Raw genomic sequence first — 20,003 nt, 5'->3', positions numbered from 1 at the left:
TGATTTTATGTTCTCCACCCTGGCTCGGGAAGTTAGGCTGGCATCTTGACAAGTGCACAAGCGGCAAGTGGGCTGATCTCATTTGTTATACTCGTGATCTAATCCTGTAATCGATCAGATTCAACTAAAATACGCACATATATTCTATACATATATGGCAGACAAGTTTTCTTTATGAGGGACATGCAAACTACAGAATACATCATTAGTTAATGTCAGTCAAGTTAGCTACTTAGCTTATGGATTTAACATACATAATTGTTCATTGCAAAAGTGTACCTAGGCTCTACAGTTGGGGTTTTGGGGGGGGGGGGGGGGTGGTTGGGGTTGGGTTTACCATTTGGACAAGGTGCAGCAAAGTAGCATTTCCTTCTCACACAAATATAGGATGCTTCTAGTATCGGGAAACTAAACCTCATTTGAACTCGCTCTCCCTGCCCCCTTCGATTATGATCTGAATATTCTTCCAAACTATTGTTTACGCTTGTATGTTTAGTGACGGCAACCAAAATGCTATTGTACATGTGGTTGAATTAAAGCTAGAACACCATTAACATCCAGTTAGATTCTTCCGGAATGTTGGTAGTCAACTTGCTGCGGCTCATATAGCTGAAACTGCTTGCAATTGGATGGGCATAAAATTACAATGATTAAACCACAGTACCTTCCAATGTAACTTTGACCAACACTTTGCTGGCAGTTGGCCTACGGTTAAAACTGGCTGGTAGTAAAATCCATCAGATGTTTTTCGGTACTCTTTTCGGTCTTTATACCAGCCCTTGACAGAACTTGTTTAAATCAACTCAACTTTGTGTATTTTCACAGCCCTATAACAGAACTTGTTAAGATCAACTCAACTTTGTGTATTTTCGCATCTACATAAACGTGAGAAAACTTCTTCACAGCTAGGTCGTTGATCTGGCTCAGCCCAACAATCTGTCAGATTATCATACTATTAAAAACATTCCCAGATTACAATTTATAATGTTTACAGGTACGATGAAAGGCAAAAGAGTACTGTTAAACAGCTGACCAGCAATTAGCTCCCCCAAGGGACCGTCAGGAATTTCTAATCTCAATCCATCGTGAGCAACTGTATATATTACCTGTATGGCAGATACCAAATATAATCAAGCTTAGACTTTCATTCACAATTATAATAGTCTTCCACTTCCATATCTGTCTCTTTATCAGTCAAAAAGATAAGTATATATAAAACACTCACTTGAGCTGATGGTACACCTTTCCATGGTCTATTAAGTGTATATAGCTCCCATATTATGACACCAAGGCTAAATATATCGCATTTCTCTGTAAATGGTTCATTGCGAATGAGTTCTGGGGCCATCCATTCAGGAGTTCCTGCAGACGAAGAATCTCTCATAGGCGTCGTGGTTAGTACACGTGAGAGCCCGAAATCGCAGATCTTGACTGTCCAGTATCTACTCACTAAGCAATTCGCACTTTTCAAATCACGGTGAGCTACTTTCATCCGGTGTATGCACATCAGACCCCTTGCACATCAACAGTAAAAAACACTTGATTAATTTTTCATCATGCATAAAAAGGGGCTGTAAATTACTGGAAATCTTAACGAACTACTAGATAGCATCATCAGTCATGCTAGCAGAGGGTGGAGGATGACTCTTAGCACTGTCAAACCTCATATGCATACATCTATACAAAGTGTTTGTTCATGTCCTGAGTGTGCACATGCTAGCAATTTGAATTTTGTGCATATAACAAGGTATATAAGGAAACGTCTTTAGGGGTTAAAAGAGTATAGTGCACTTAGTAATACCATCATTAGGGTACCAGACCACATGCTCTATTAAATTTAACAAACACCACCTGCTATACTGAAACTCCAATTTTTATTTCACTTTGCATGTTTCTGTTAAAAACACTTTACACCATTAGTAAATATTATATGGTCCAACGATAAAATAGGTCTTTCAATACTATCTTCCCAATTTGCAGTAGATGTTTTTCATACTGAGAAATATGTATAGGGGCTTGCTCCACTAGAAACAAGAAACAAGTGATTATGACAATAATATTTAGTGATTATTCAGTTTCATTAATTAAATAAATATATACATACAAATGGATCTTCAATCATCAGCACCAGTCCACCACCAGTGATCACTGACCGACTACCACCATTAATTGTAGCTATTATCAATGACTTGTGATCAACATCTCACATAAAAGTCATTACTTTCATGTATTATTTATAATGGCCAGATTCATACTTCAATCACCGATTTATGCTACAAAAATCACTAACATGTGTTGTAATAATCACATACATACATATATAGACTATTATATCATTATTTTCTATCTGACTCTCATCTCCATCTTTAATGAAGGACGATGCTAGAACTTAGAATCAAAACTCACAGTGATTAATACGTGTGGAGAAAAGTGGATAAAAGATAGGTAGGTGAGAAAGGAGGATGAGAGGGGCCCGAAGATTGCGATGGTTGTGGGAAATGAGTGATGGGCGGTGGCAGTCAACGACATGGATAAGAAGATAGTGTGATGTGCAGGATTGGATTAGATGGCTATGAAAATGACAGAATGAAGTTGTACTGGTGTGGGGCGGGCGGGCGGGTGGGTGGGTGCGGAAAAGTGAGATGGATGGGTATAAAATAAGGAGTTTCTAGTTTTTATTTGGTGTTGGGTTTCTATTTGATCACTTACCAAATTATACACACATACATATATATACATATACATACATACATACATACATATATATATATATATATATATATATATATATATATATATATATATATATAAACCACCCTTAAAATAAAAACTAGAAACCAATTCAGTTTAGTGATATTCTCAGTATAATTTAGTGATATTCTCTTTAGAATTTAGTGATATGTGTGGCAGGAATTAGTGAAAACTTGCGTAACTGCCCAGAATCTCCAGATCTGTTCCTGAAACTGCTCAGAATCTACAGATCTGCTCTAGTTGCCGATTCAAGTGGTGGTTGTAGTGGTGGAGATAGTGGAGGTGAAGGTGGAGATGGAGGTGGTGGACATGGAAGGAGCTTTTAGCTCTGTCCGGCAGTTTTTGGCAAAGATCTGGAATTGAAATCGGCATTAAGTTGGGTAGACGATACTGGAGGTGAGGATGACCGAGGTGGAGGTGAGGACGAAGGTGCAGGTGGAGATGGGGGTGGAATGGAAGTGGCGGTGGGGGCGGGGGGTTGGATTTGGTGGTGATATAAATAATTGAGGCCAACATGGAGGGGGTGGTTATTTGAAAATTTAGTGATATTCACTTAGATATTTAGTGATAGTTTCTAGTTTGTAGGATAAGGAGGATCCTATTAGAGTAAGACTATATATATATATATATATATATATATATATATATATATATATATATATATATATATATATATATATACAAACTTACAAACTTTATAAGTTCCAACACATATAATTTGAGTTCAACATTTTTTTAAAATATATTGTTGAACATCGACTAAAATTGCGTTGCAGAAGTACATAAACTAGTTTTTCAACGTAAAAAGTAAGTTAAACGTATTATATAACTAATATTTAAGTTTCTAGACCCTACCCAAACCCCAGAAGTATAGTTTAAGCATCTTTATAGATATATTCAACACAATGATAATTAGTGTTCTACACCCGATGTTGAACCCCAGTTACAAATGTGTTGAATGCACGATTTATTTATGCGTTATTTCTAAAAATTAAAATCTTTTTTCAAGAATTTTCAACATTGATACTTTCTATAACTAAGGATTAACACGATGGGAGAATTAAAAAATTCAAAAAAAAGTTTGTAAGTCTGTAACTTAAAAAAGTTTTTATTTGATCCTATCCCTATATAGGGAGATGATCAAATACAAACCAATATAAGCCTAAAAACTAAAAACAATCACTAATTATTTGTACATGATCACTAAACAACCCCAAACCCTCACTGTGATCACCAGCCACCCACCCTCCCTGCAATCAGCCACCCCCGACGCTGTAACCACCGCCACCACCCATGCCACGCTGCAACCATCACCACCGCCAGCTCGCTGCCACCCACCCCAACCCCAACCCTCTTCGTTTTTCTTGTTGCCTACCTTCTCCTTCTCTTTCTCCAAAATCTGAGAACCCTGAAATCGCCGCTGAATCGAAAAGCCATTGTTGTCGCCATAGCAGCTAGATTAGCCATCCGATCTGCCAGAGCTTTGCCTCGAGATTTGCGTCTGACATAATGATGATAATCAGAGATGACACTGAACGAAGGAAGAAGGGGGCTGCGGCTGGGGCTGGGGTGGGGATGAGATAAAACTGAATAATCACTAAATGTAACTGTTCCGATCACTGATTTCTAGGCCGGAATTAATGGCTGTAAACGAAAATCATGATAGTGATCGAAGGAAGGCTGGGGTGGGGTTGGGGCTGGGTGGGGATGGGGCTCAGATAAAACTGAATAATCATTAAATATAACTGTTCCAATCACTGGTTTCTAGTTTTTAGTTTAAGTTAGTTTGTAGTGGAGTAAGCCCCTATATATATAAATAGGCAAATGATCAAATAAAAACAAATATTTAATAGAAATTAGAAACATCATTGATTACTGAAGTTATATTTAGTGATTACCATTAACATATCAATCCGCTACCAGACCAAACTCCGTCAACTATCAACTCCTTTCTGATCCACCACCAGCCCCACACCCGTTGTCACCCATGTCACTTCGACCAGTGCCACCAGTCCCTCTGTCCCACCCCACAGGCGCCCCCCCAGCCCCCGTTGCTCGCTCTCCCCACCCCATCCCTTCCTCGACTCCGACCTTTCTCGTCACTCCGACGACCTTTCTTCTCTTTTTCGGAGACCATATCTCTTCTCTATCTCTCTGGCGAGCTCACCATTCTTCTTGATCTATGCAGTTTTCGACTAAATCTATGCACTTGTCAGTATAATTTTTTGAATACATCAATTAATGCCCCCTACTTGCCATGTATCATCAGAATTCGATAACGGGCTAAATCATTGATGGTGGCCGAAATCAACGGTTGTGGTGATGATTGAGGTTGACTTGTATATACGTATTTATTCAATTAAAAAAACTGAACAATCACTATATATAACCGTGTAACCACTGGTTTCTAGTTTCTATTCTAATTATATATATTTGTCCAACACTATAACACCTTGATAATCAAAATCCATACATCTGACTTCTAGCTCTCACAGTCTCGGATCCAATCTAATAAGAAAAATGTTAGAGCACCCAAATTCATTCCAAAATAAATTCCAATTGCCACCTCATGACTTAATTGGCTATGACTCTTAAATATAATAGACACCCCCCCCCCCCCCCCCCCCCCCCCCCCCCCCCCGCGCGCATATACAATAATTTAACCAATTAAAACATCCTATACTAACATATCGCCACGTCATTTAGGAGAATTTCAGGTTCTCTAGCTTTACTCATCTAATAAACCTATATACTTTATAATATAAATGATAAGGTTATAGATTGAAATACAATAGATTATTTTCAGTTACATCACAATTGAAAATACTTGGAATTGACCAATCACGTAGTACCAATTCTCTAATCAGTCCAGTAACATCAGTAAAATGTTATAATCAACAATTTTGTAATCTACCAATCTCAGAATTGTAACTATCCTCTGTTGCCGGTAGACTAAAGTTTTTACAGGTTGAGTGAAAGTTTCAGAAGAACACCAAAAAGATGAGAGAATTGCATAATTTGCAACAAAATTGGAATTGATATAGGCCTTCTAATTGATAGATACAATGACAACAACAGAAATATCATAAAAGTAGCCATAATTAAGCTCAATTTGAGTAATTAGGTATTTTGAATCATTTTCAATTGATTGAATGTTTCCAAAGAGGTTCTTGATTGGTGAATTGAGTATTTGGGAAGAAGAAAGAAGCAGTTGCTTCTAAGAAATTGAGGCCCCCTTAGTGCAGTGGGAGTGGGAGGGGGCATGGTGATGTTTGAAATTCAAGCATGTTAGAGGAAGAGGTTGAGCAATGAACAAAAGCTTTTGTTTCCTCCGTCAAAACAGGTCATTGCAACATACGAGCTTTACAAAGAAAAAGGGCCTTATATCTGTTTTGAAGAAAATGCTATTGGAACTGTTATGGGTCAGATTATGAGCATGGGTTCTTGAAATAATATAATTCTAATAATACCCTAACGCCGTCCCACTGATTTGAGGGATATACACAAAGTGTAACGCAATATAAAATTTTAATTAGCAAATGGCATTTATAAAGTCGAGTATTCCAAGTGGTGTGACAGACTGACACCCTAAGTGCAGGTACATTAACTGCAATTGATCGGCTTGAAAGGCATAAGTGCAATATTACAATCAGAAGTGACATAAAAATTGATACAACAGACCTGCATATATCACACATCATTTTGAGTTTCCTGCGCCAGCTAAGTCTCTTTTTCTGTCCACTAACATGGATCAAATAATATAGGGATCCCATTTCCATAAATTCAGTGATCAAGGACAAGCGAGGAGGCATTGTGCAAGCACCAAGAAATGAAATAACTGAAAGTAAAGAAATTTCTTACTTTAGAACTAAATAAAAAAATTGAAGGCCATTACACATATGGAAAGTAAGAAATCACTCGCTGCATCCTAAACAACAAAACAAGGTCAGGTTTTCTTTTTCCAAGGGCTTAAAGTGAGAGTATAACTTATATGAATGCCCCAAATTGGTCAAGTTTAGTCTAAAAATGGGCAATCAGTGTTGACTTCAAACTTCATATTAAGGACACAGATAATAGGCAGCAAATTCTCACCCTTGGATGGATGGATAATTTTATTTCACAACAAATTTTAGCACAAAATCTTTGGGCAACCAACAATATGATAGAAAGTTTACCCAAGTCCACTAAAGTTAAGTTGATTACCATTTGGGTGGCGCAGACGGCTGAAGAACAAAACAGAAGTTAGCCGACGAATAGAAAACGAGAAGGTAAGGTGGTCAATATACAATTGTAATTGACCAAAATTATATTGTACACAAGACAATAATAATACAATAGTAACATGCCTCAATATGGATATCTCGTTGCAGAAATCTTCAATATTATCAACAGTTAGCTCTTGCTCGAGGAGAACTTTAATTGCAACCTCTGTCCCATTCCAATGGCCACGAAAAACTTCCCCGAAGAAACCTGTAAGAAAATATAGTTTAAAAAGTTCAAACCTAAAATAGAATATTCGTATAAATGGAACTATGTGGCCCTACTTGGCTAAGATAAAATAATAATATAAGAACATATGAGGTCTCATATAAATAAGTTATTTCTGTATAAATCCATACCAAAAGCCATTACGTATGGCTCTTAGTACTAAACATTTTTTTGTGTGTGTATGTCTGAGCTTGTAAATAGTCCTGTTCTTTACCACAGACTCATGCTTTTAGGCTGCCTGGACAGATATGGGATTTGCAGCTATTATTCAGATAATAACCAAATGTGTACAAACTATTCCTATCTATGCTGCTATATTGCTTTTTCGGTATATCCTGTGGATAAGAATTCTGTTATATCTTACATGCATGTTGGTCCTACAAAGTACAAAAGTTGGTGTGTTTAGCTTCCTGGGTTTCAATATGTTAGCAACATTTTAACAATTATAAGAGCAATTGCAAATATATTCATAACAATATTTATTTAAGTTTTTACAAATACAACTAAACTAAATTTAAAAGATAAACCAAGAAAAATATCAATTCTCTTCTTCAAAAAAACCATTCCAAAGCAACCTAAAAACTGTAACAAGCAAACATATAATGCATGGAATGTCTTAAAACAATTTGGTATTGCGAGGGAAAGCTAAGATTAAAACTTAAGGGTTCAAATTTTAGGTAAGACAATGTAAGCTAATTACTATTAAATTCAAGGAAAAGATAAAGGGGACAATAAATTGAAGCAGCCATAAAATTCATTTTAATCTGCGAGAGATTATGCAATCTAATTTATTACACTTTCTTCTATTTCATTGATATGGATGGAATCCTTGTACACATACTTGTACCAGTTTGACAAGATCACACCTAACAGAACCATAGTTTATAATTCAAAAAACATACCTATTCCTACACGAGGCCCGACTGTTAACTCAGAAAAATCAATATTCCATTCTGGATATGGTAATAAAGGCTTATTTAAAATCTCTGATGATCTTATGACATGATTCCAAGTCGAGATCATGTCAGCACTTCTCACATACTCTATGGCTCCACTCCTTTCAGAATCATGGGAACTAAATTTATGCGGAGATGAAGGCAATGAAATTGCTTTCTGATAACTACTTTTTTTCTTTTGAAGAGTATAAGCTGCAAAACTTTCACCAGAAAACTTGTCACGCTCATCTTGATGGAAATCAGAAACCTGAAAATGATGAAACTCATATACACGAAAAACACTCTTAAACAAAAAACAACTCAGTGACAAAAAATGCAATCATATAAGATATCTAACAAATTATTACTATGTTGCATTAAGACATAAAACATTCTTATTTCGTGTACTCTCTTAAAAAAGAAACAATTTGTTACACACATTTACTTGCAGATCAGGGTGGTTGTGATCTTCACCAGCAGAAGAACTACTTAGTGCATCAACGTCCTTGGGAAGGTTCTTTATGGTCTCAGTCATTGCTCGCACAACTCTACATGGAAAGTCACGAGGAACATGTGAGAAACATTTTTCAATCAAATATTACCCACAAACAGTTGACTGCTTCCGGTATAAATCAAATTAAAGGATGACAACAATGAATGTCTTGCGAATTTTGGTACAAACCAATAGTCTCTTTATAGATAAATATAAAAGATTCTAAGAAGTAATCTAATCCATATTAATTATAACAAAATATATAAAAATCTAAGAAGTAAAATGAAATCGAGAAAGACACAGGTTTTATAAAATTTACCGGAAACTGAGGCGTAAACTTCTTTCTCTGCATTAGTATGGATGATCACTCATAGACTATGTCTACAAGCAGCTTCAACATTAAAAGACTAAAAACTATATTTGGAATATATGTTAGTTGTGTATTGAGGTGGATTCAAAATATATGTTAGTTGTGTAATGCTCTATAATTAGCCCAAACCAGCCACTTCAAAACAGACCGATTACAAAAAGTTAAATATCTCTGAAGTAAGCAACATGTCAACACCTGAGAACCTTAAGTAAAAGTAACTAATATCAAGAAACTAAAGGTTTTGCATCACATGTATCCTAGCTATGACATTGCAAAAAAAAGAAAGACAAAAAGAACCCTAACAGCAATAATGGTAGATTTGCACCAACCTTACAATATCATCACTGATTTCGGGAATCATACTAATAGAGCGCCGTCGTCTTCTACGAAATTCTGTGGGTGAGGCACCAGTAGACCTGTTGAAGTAGATGCAAGATGTATAAAATATAAGAAGTAGATGTAATAAAACTAAAATTGAATAGAGAACCTCGATGCTTCTCCAAAATTCAAAAGTGGATCTGCATGACGGCCAAGATTAGATCTACCGCGTGCTTGCATGTGAGTATCTGGATCTGGACTAGATGCACTAGTAGAGAGAGACCAACAATGAATAACAGAAAAAACAATTAAGTAATAAAAAATTAATTAATTAAGTAATTGATAAATAAGGTGGTTTAAAAGAATCAATTAATTAATAAAACAGGTGGTTTGACAGCAAAGAGATTTTCTGCATAAAGTGGAGCATAACAAATACAAGTATGGAATAAGTGTCCAACTATTATCCATATCAAGTGAGAAAAGCACATAGACACTTATTTTATTGTGAACATATAATTATCTACAGCTAATGAAAATTCGAAGACGACGGCAATAATACTTCTCGGTGGCTATTAAGTGAACCTCTTTTATACTGGAAGCAAATATTACTAAGTAATGTGGGAATAAGCACAAGATTTTCCAACACAAAGTAGGATATTAAAAGCTGCTAAGTACAGGTAAAAGCTTAAACTTCTCATAAATTTGGAATTAGAAACATGGTAATCATGTTTTTTATAAAAGAAAAGCTCACAGATCTGTAGGTATGTGCACTTTACAGGTATACCCATGCCAGCCATACACCAAAATTTCGATAATTCACTTGAAAATACTTATATTCTATGCTGCACAGTATGGAATTTAGATAGATGGTTGGACACTCATGAACCGTAGGTTTGAACTGTGAAAAAAAACAATACATTGAGCGTTATGCATTATGTACATCATGTAACTATATGGATATTTGCTATCAAATACAGGGTGAGTAGTTAACAGAAGAGAAATGATTAAGGGTCAACAAAAAGTACATATGAATATTTCCCATTTTTAAGTCAAATGAAAATTTCCGTTGCTTTTCATTCCTTTTCCAGGAATTTGTATGGACGTGGATATTCTAATTAATGCACGTCAAAAGATAAAATAGTTAGGTAGTATGAAAATTACAAGATTCTACTTTGTACACCTTCCCCATTATTCAGATGAAATTATGGCCAAATAATTATCACTCCTTAAATGATTCGGAATTTCTATTTTCCGACAGAACTATTCCACTGCTAGCCTCAAGTAAGAGAGATAAAATAAAAATCTGAAAATAGAAAAAATTGTACAAAGTATTGCCTCATACACCCTGATGAATGAAGAAGCTAAATAATATTGCAGAAGAGATATGAACTAGACAGAAATATGTTAATAAAACCTTGAGGTAGCTGTCCTTTGCTCTGCAATAACATTCTTCCCGCTGCGCACCCAGAATGTATTTGGTACGTAAGGTTCGCTATGAGATAAGCTGGAACATACGAGAGTAAAGTTCAAAATGTTACACTCAATAAGACCACCCTAAACCTGTAAAAACTGAAATTTGAAAAACAGGTGAAAAGGAAAAGGCCAAAAAAAATTGATGGCATACAAAAAATTCAACAAGCAAGTTGGCTTCTTGTGTCAAACTTAAGGATGAAGGTATAGGTATCATTACTTAAGTTGTTCCTTCATCATTGTTCTCGACCTTCTGTTCATAGATGAACCAGATATGGCCACTGCTGCTTCTAGCCTACGCTGATATAAATCCTGAGGGCTCTCATCATACTCGGTACTGCAGACATAAGGAACTAGACCACATAAGAGATATGACACGGTCAATAGCTTTAAGAAAAACAAGACACTTCTGCTTCTTAAAACATATCTAGTAGAAAGCAGTTAAACAGTAGGGGTCCTTTCTTCTTAAATTAAGAACAAATATACTGCATCCTCTTACCTTTCAAGATCACCAAGGTCTAACAAGTTACAAAGGGGACTGGAGGGTTCAAGAGGCGAATCACATGAATCATTCTCTGGAGAGTCACTTCCTCCAGCAACAAAAATATGACACATAAGTATGGCTTTAGTCGAACATGGTATTAGTTGACCCGGATGACGAACAAGGTCAACAAGTGTTTCCACAGAATCTAACACAACTAACACAGACATATGCTTATATGAGTCTGTTCTCTCCATTACGCCTTCCCGAGGTAAACCCTAAATATATTTAAAAAAAAAAGTGTAAAAAGTTAATGAGCAAAAATTAGCCTCGACATAGGTAAGTGATTAGCCAATATGGAAAACAACATACCAAACATCATTTTGCTAACAAAGATGTACTTACAGCAACAAGCATGCTATCAATCCCTGCAGCATCTGCAAGGACTTTAAACAAGATTGCACGAGGATGACAAGAACCATGCCTCATTTGTCCCAGCATATGAATACCTTGACTCTCCAAAGCATCTGATCCTTCTAACATTGCATCTTTCATATTATAGGGTTTGCAACAATCAGCAACCTGTAAATAGAAAGTTGGTCAAGGGCAAAGAAAGAATAGTTAGCATAACATTTCGTTGATGTGGATATTGTAAATACAATATAAAGATCGCTAGAATATAATTTATCATGCAGTAAAAATTACATAAAAAACATAAAACGAAAAAACACACGATCTTCGCCAACATACAACTAAAGAAACGCAGGAGTCTGGAATCATCATCTATCAATATTCAATGTGCTCACAGATGACTGGGAAAACCCCCCTCATATCTGATATATCTGGTGAATAGAAACCCTCTTTTGTAGAATTAATCGATCACCAATAAAATTTAAATTTGTGTTATGTGATTAGTATAAGTAAAATTAATAAATTCGAGATGAATTAAAATTAGTGATATTTTTACTCTCATCTAATTATCCACAATGCATGATTGGGATGAGATCCTTACGTGAAGTTCAAACTTTTAGTTGCTAATAGATCTCCTAAACACTGCCACACAAAGATAATCTAAATTAGGAAGTACAACAGAGTTCTAAGTCTCTTTCGAAAATTTTATAATGTTTTAATAGCAAGGAAGTGGAAGATTGCAATCAGTGTGGGTAAGTATAAAGTATAAACTGCAAGCTCAAATTCAATGACTCACAGAAGAACACTAGGTAAACTTAAGATGGCTTCCTAGGAAATTGATCATAAGTTTTACACTAATTACGAGGTCTCCTATCATAAGTTTATCAAGTTAATAGTCTACGATTTTGTTATCAATATGGTCTTAAACTAGTACTTTACCATATTGGAGTTTATTCAATTTTTAGAGAGTATAATCAATTAAAGTTGGTGTTTTAGAACTATTTATGCCAAACCAAATACTCCAGAATCATTCAGACAATCTTCAATTTGACAAAAATACAAACTAAGGCTGCTATCGATTTACTATGTCATATTTCACCAATCCAGTTATGCTTCAAGAACATATCCATACATATCAACCTTCCATATCTCTGACAAATTAAATACAACCGTTTTCTATGAGTGTCTAATTTCAGAACAATTTGTATCGAGTGGTAAAGGCACATTTACGATTTATTATATAGTGCAGGTGCACATATGATGAAAGAGGGTCAATAATAAATGAATAAATAAGGGTGGGTCAATTGACGTGTCAATCCAACTGATAAAGACCCAATATAATACTAAACAGTAGTATAGATGTGTTAGATATACATGACTGGGAAACACACCAATCCAGCTATCTTTTTTATCACTGCTACTGGATTTGAGCGTAATCCTTTAACCAGAGTCAGAGTCAGCTGCTTTAACATAGAAAGCTTCTTATCTTTACGCAAATCGACAATAACAACATCGAGTGCAATACCCTTCAGATCCATAGCATATAGCTCATCAAGTGAAGGTATCATGTCGAAAAGCTCCTTGAGTCCCTTTTCCTGCATAATATTTTAAATGGAATCATTTATCGTACTGTCGATCCCAACTCATAAGCATAAAATTGAACATTAAGAACCAATATATGATCAAAAGCGTAAAAGCGCGCTCGATGAGCGGCATGAGCCTGCATAGAATTAAGTAGTTGGTCAGGTAAATTCTGACCAAGCCAATGATGCTTAGCTGGTCTTTTCGGATAATCAGCCACACTGGGACTAAGACACGGCCCGGACTCCCACAGGAGGCAGCAGTGGGGAATAAATAGATAGATTAAATAGTCAGGCACTAAGGAAATATGTCAGAATTTTAAGAGATTACACTCTGTCAGAGGCAATTAGAGGAATATTGTATTGAAAATTTGAAATATTATTGAGCAATAATTGCTCCAAGTAAATCATAGAGAAATGAGGATCCTTAAAAAAATTCATGGCGATAGAGTGAATGCAATTATGGATAGACTTTTGGTGTCATCACATGGGATTACATGGCTAAAAATCAGTTAATCAACCGTTCAATGTCAATGTGAAAATTATGAGATAGAACATGGTAAACAAATCAGTCGAGAGGCAAATAGATTCAGTTGCAGTTAGCAAGGAGTGTCAAAACTTGCTAGTTTACACAAATGTTTGTCACCAGATCCTCACTAAAACATGTGACTGCTGTACAAAGCATAATCCTGTTCTAAATACTTAAATTTGAAACTCGAAGGGGATGCTGTTAATATGGGTAAGACAGAGGTAATGAGTAATAGGCTTGCTGAGAATCTCTCATATTCTTGTTTTAATTATTATAAAATTAGGTCTAGAAAGTAATTTATATGCTTTACTGTGATAGAATTGTCCTGCCGCATACTCCAGTTTTTAGTTTTTATTCTTTGGTACTAAAAGGGTTATCTACTCCAATTTTTTAAAACTGTGTGATTATATATTTTCAGCTGTGCCTAGTATTCTTCGCTCTTGGTCACAGTATAGAGTACACAAATTAATAGTGAATGAAATTTGGATACAAGTCAATGGCAAAAATACTGCAGAAACTTGAAAGTTGAAATATTGGTTGGAAGAAAGACAATATTCAATTGTATAATTAGCGATTTATAGTGAACTAGTGGTTTATGATGTGCAATTTTAGCCTCATAAAAGTGGGTTACATTTAATAAGAGAAGTTAAGAAGTTGATTGTAGATGCATATTTAAATTAAAAAATGTGCTCACCAAAAGAATAGAATAGAAACCATTAGGAATAGGTTCAGAAAGTTTTCCATGAGCCCATAAAATCTGTGATGCTTTCCGTGCAATCAAACCCTCCAGATCATACTCGCCTTTTAGATCTTTACAATTTGAGGCGTCTTTTAAGGAAACCTTCGGAACTGCTAATGGATTTTGCATGAAGTCTAGATCACAGGGTGCAGAGATAGGAGCCACTTGTTTATAAATCCAATACTGTCTCGCCTCTCCCCCATCTCCTTGATAATGAAAATTCTGAAATCATTTTCACCACATCTAACCCACTACTAATGTAATTCATGTGCTGGCTGCCAGAGTATATAATTTAGTACTTCCATAACAAAAAATCTGTATAACCTGCAATGATAAAGACAAAAAAATCATTGAGCAATCCCATTATCAAGTTACTCGTATATACAATGATATGCTTCATGAACAGATTTCCAGTCTTAAAGTGACGACATATAAGAAGAGTTGATATGAAGCATGCATACAACCTACATCTTCAACAAGAGTTCAAACAATTAGTTATTTGTCTTTATAGATTGATTTAACAAGAGAATGAGCTAGGCGCAAGTAAGATAATGTATATATGGAGATATAATGTCATAGAGATATAGAGAGGATGATTCAAAAGTTGCCATTATTATAAACTGCTAATTGTTGCCTGACATGCCCATAAATATACAAAAATCTCCCTAAAAACATATTTATACGTTAGACAACTTGGTTAAGTAACCTAATGACCCCAGAATCATTTCTTTCCCATAAAAGCGTGTGAGATGTCGACATTTCACTCCGTAAACTACTGAAATTGAAGAACATGAGGCGCTATGCCCTAAAGCTTCGCATTTATAATGCACAAATCAAAGTTATAGCCAACACTTCCTACAAAATAAGATATCTTACAATGAGATGGTAGAGCTGAAAAGGTAGAACTGAAAGGCATGCAGCAATGTGATCCTAACAAAAATCATAAGTGCTTATGATGCTAAAACAAAGGAGCCTCAAAGCTACCTTTAGGTTGGTAGAGCATAAGACCTTAGCAACTGCCTCCAAGCTACTGAAAGCAATGTAGCAAGGTATTCTAGTGACACTGATTGATTGGTTTGATGCATACTAGAGTTTATATAAAGCTTCTGCGTTAAGATTCCTTCTGGTAGGTTTCTATAGATCTCACAGCCTACAAAATACTTTGTACCATAAAATAAGAGTCCAACCTAATAATAGCTATTAGGCAGGGACAACCACAGCATATTTTAGTGGCCTCATATATAGTGATAATATGTATGTATGTCATACTTATAATAGTCTAAGTAGAAGTAGACTGAATTCAAACTATTGACACTTTTGTAAACACAATACAATCTCATTTCTTCAAGCCTTTAAACATAATAATGACTTCCTGTAAATAATCCCAACGTAAACTAATAATTCCTAAACTAAAACTAAAATATCATAAATTACTCAAAATCCTCCCTATTAAATCCATAACTAACACAAAAATTAAAACTCTAATTCTCAACTAATAAAATATTAATCCTGTTGATTGTTGTGCCAAACCTTACTCGCCAGCCAAACTCAAACCTCGTCCTCAATGTTTAAATGATGAAATTCCTCCATACCGACAAAGTGATTTTTTTCCTCGTAATTTTCATTGGAATCGTTAATCTCAAGTTCATCTCCATGACCCAGATTACTTGTAGCTTCTTCTTTTTGGCAGCAGTGTCCCGGCCCGAATTTTTCATCACGAGGAGAGGCAGAGACCCTATTCCCTCTGTTCCTGCATTTCAGAATCTAACAAACACAAAAAATTAATTGCAGCGGTCTTCGCGTAGGGCTGAACTGGAGAGGACCAAGAGGCAGAGGGGTACCCCCACAAAAAGTTGTCGAGGCAAATACTTTGATAATTCAACCCGGGACCCATTTTGATAAAGCAGATGGTCATTTTTATTCTTAATTTATTGTGACATGCACATAATCTTGGGCAGCCCCATGGCTCAACTCGACAAGTATATCAGGGTATCTGAGAGACCACGCTGACTACAGTCTAATTTCTTCATACCTTCAGACATACTAATGGCTCTTGGTGGGGGTATGGGCCTATGGGGGGCTGATTAGGGTTTGATGATGCTCCTCTCTTGAGAGTAAAAAAACAAAGATGTCTTCATCTAATAACAAAATTCTTAATAGATTACAAACTAATATCCCTATATATAATAAACCTAAGTACTTTCCTAGGACTAATCAACTTCTAATAACTAATAGATAATTAAAGCATATCATCTCAAATCAAAACAAAACTTCTATATTATTCCCAAATACTTTGTTTTTGGGCTTTTTTGACCCATTGTCCTACATCACCGTCCTACTTACAATCTCAACATCAACTCATAATTCACAAACTATAATTAATATATTAGAAATTCCACAAATCAATCATTTGGATTTTGTAACTGAGTTGATTGTGTTGCCTAACACATATTAACCAGTGAAAAATTGCCATACAACCTGCTAGAATAACAATGAGTTCAAATCACAAAGTATTACCTATTAACATTGAAAAGTAAAGTGTGAAGAGACTATGTTGACCTCTTATGTCATCCTCTTTTTAGCGGAGTTCCGTGACTCCTGTATTTCCTCTTCAAGATTCTTCTAAAACGTTTCTATACCCACAATACATGAAGGATGAACTAGTCATATGCTTTTGGGTTGTATCTTCAATAGTCGAGTCAGGGAAGATTGGATTGTTGAAGGCAATGGTAGTGTGAATGATTTGGTATTTCACGGGGTAATCATGGAACGATTCATCCCATCTAACGGAAATGAGGCTTCCATTCTAACCCATTAATCCCCTCCAAGAAACACTAAAACATAAGAATTATGATTACCATCAAATTTTTTACTTAATAAATTGCTTACCATTAACCAATTTAAATCTCATAAACCAAATGATCCCTTAATTTGACTATTTCACATGACATGCCAAACAGTAGATCATGCAAAGAAATCACTGTCCTACAATAACTCTGGATAACATTACAAACGCCTCAAAACTTTAATGAATATTCGACAATAAATCTGGAGAACATTACAAATGCCTCACAATTTGTTTTATAAATTGATTTGACAAAATTAATTTTCTAATGCTGCTACTTGTGAGACTTGAGGCTCAGATATCACTAAACCAAAAAGTAAGAAGGAAATAAATCTACCTGGTAAGAGCAAGACTAGTTAGATTCTTACCTAACCATCTATTCAATTTTTAGTGAATATGAAAGTGACACTAGGTAAACCTAATAAACCCCGAAATCCGAATACTAACTGCTCAATGAATATGTCAGGTCTCGTCATTCACCAACAACATTGTCTGTTTGACGGAAGCATTGATCCACCATGACATGTAGAGTATTTAAAACTATTTAAGCTGCATAACTATTATAGATAGTAGATTGCATCCAATCAATGTAAAATCAGCTACACACCTAATTAATTCACAATAATAGTTAAAGTAACATAACATAAAGGCAATTAACACCGGAATAACTAACCTCTGCTCATTAAAAACAATACGATCCTTACATTACACTCGTCTAGTGACTAGATACTCTGGCAATTGATTATCCTAACAATATTTCATCCAATTAAAATTTATCGGATCCGAAACAGAAGTGAATAACATTACGAAGGTGAAAGATTAATATATATATATATGAGAATGATATGATTTCAACAACACCTCAGTAATTGCAATTATACTTAGAATGAACAACAATTAATTAACATGTAACAAGGTAGCGATAGATATAGAGGCGAGAAATTACCAACGGATCGGAGCGTTTGAAAATTTTATGAATCGGAGAAGTGAACGATGCGATTGTGTGATAGTGTAATTTATGTACAAGGAGAAGTTGGAAAGAGTGACAAATATAAAGGAATCCACATATAGCGACAGGGAGGTCGATAATATCTATACACATGTTTTGTTTCTGTCAATGGGTATGCAGACTATCATCACGTTAATTAAACGCGTTTATTTTCGTTAACAGCCTAATTGGATTTTATGTTTTTTTTTTTACAAATACTAGCCTTAAACCCGTGCTTTGCACGGACGACTATATAATTGTATATTATTATTTATAATTTAAATTTTAATATTATTTTATTAGTGTTTTAGTATTAATGAATTAAAATTTTATTAAATTATATTGATTGGCTGATTATATTCACTCCTGAAAATTTAACTAATTAAATTATATTTAAAAAAGGAATGGTGGAGTTTTTATCTCGTAGTACATGACAAAGTGTTTGTAATTTGAAGAGTATGAAACTGTTTAATGATGTAAGGGGAATAGAACTCTACTTGTTGCATACTTGTAGTTATAAATGAAAATGACCAAACCAAAATTTTGGACGACTACCAATTATACCTATATTGCCTTATTATATTATAGTATAGATGACTACAGCTAATTGAGTATCTAAAAACTAAAACAAACCAAACGTGCTCAGTATATCCGGCTTAAAGTAGGGTCGGAAAAGAATAAAATGTACGTAGATCATGCCCCTACCCTTCAAGTAGATAAGCTGCAGTGAGACCTCCACCATAAATAAAATAATGTGTGATACAATATAAATAAATTATTTTATCCCATGGCCTTTTTCACATGAGACTTACCTATACATTTCTCGATTATCAGTATTTATTTTTTTTTTATCAGGGTCTGCATTCTCGTAGATGAGTTTGTATCATAGATACAATAAGCAAGGTTGAAGGCGAGGGGGAAAAGATTGGTGCAAATCAAATTGGAACTCAAAATCTTGAAATCTTACCATCTTAGACAATAACCATACTCTTGACTATTGAAACTTGTTGTCCATAAAATACTCATCGCAGAAAAAGAAACAAAATCTTTGTTAAGTGTGGAGATCTTGTGGAGGGCTTCGGAATAGTTGGAGGAAGTACCAATTAAAGAAACTGACACGTTACACCAGAGTAATCGTCATGCTTAAATGAGTTTATTGCGGAAAATCATTTATATAAAGCAAAATGCGGTTACAATTGCATACCCTAACCATAACAATGTGCTAATCAATGTGCTAATTGAGTATCTGTTTTTAGATATTCTCAAGATGATCTAAAGTCGAACAAGACCCGATATATCAGAGGATATACCCTAACCATCATCGGGTTATCTTAATCGTGTTCGGATTTTATGCCTTTATATATTAAATTCCACACCACACCGCATCACATGACATAATTCATCCGTTACATTTTTTTATAAAAATTTAGAATAAATTTAATGATGGATCTAATTGATTCATTAATTTATTTTAATAAGTAGATCGAGTTAGACCTAATAAAGAGATAAATCTACTTGATATTATCGAATTGAGTGATAATTTTGATAATTAATCCATTTATAAGGTTAAAACAAAGTAATGATGAATTCTTACTTAAATCTTTA

The 20,003-nt window shown here is 35.0% G+C and overlaps 1 protein-coding gene across 7 annotated transcripts; it reads right to left on the bottom strand.

The window, feature by feature from the left end:
• Positions 1-155: 155 nt before the first annotated feature.
• On the bottom strand, positions 156-18,522 carry LOC108204455 (uncharacterized). 7 transcript variants are annotated; one of them, XM_064085858.1, is made up of 18 exons: positions 18,357-18,522; positions 18,084-18,157; positions 14,521-14,889; positions 13,109-13,312; positions 11,712-11,888; positions 11,325-11,584; positions 11,046-11,162; positions 10,770-10,859; positions 9,525-9,623; positions 9,367-9,453; positions 8,614-8,722; positions 8,142-8,442; positions 7,098-7,221; positions 6,955-6,974; positions 6,433-6,589; positions 1,226-1,514; positions 1,019-1,106; positions 156-936 (listed from the first exon to the last, which is right to left on the bottom strand). In XM_064085858.1, exons 3-18 carry the CDS (start codon positions 14,692-14,694, stop codon positions 854-856), a joined length of 2,379 nt encoding a protein of 792 aa, XP_063941928.1. In that variant the 5' UTR covers positions 14,695-14,889; positions 18,084-18,157; positions 18,357-18,522; the 3' UTR covers positions 156-853. The 7 variants fall into 7 exon arrangements, with proteins under 7 accessions (XP_063941928.1, XP_063941927.1, XP_063941926.1 ...); XM_064085857.1 differs by lacking the exon at positions 18,084-18,157 and adding an exon at positions 17,125-17,399; XM_064085856.1 differs by lacking the exon at positions 18,084-18,157.
• Positions 18,523-20,003: the final 1,481 nt, after the last annotated feature.

This window comes from Daucus carota, chromosome 1 (genome assembly GCF_001625215.2).
Source record: "Daucus carota subsp. sativus chromosome 1, DH1 v3.0, whole genome shotgun sequence".
Lineage (NCBI taxonomy): Eukaryota > Viridiplantae > Streptophyta > Magnoliopsida > Apiales > Apiaceae > Daucus > Daucus carota.
This window is presented reverse-complemented; position numbering and strand designations above follow the sequence as displayed.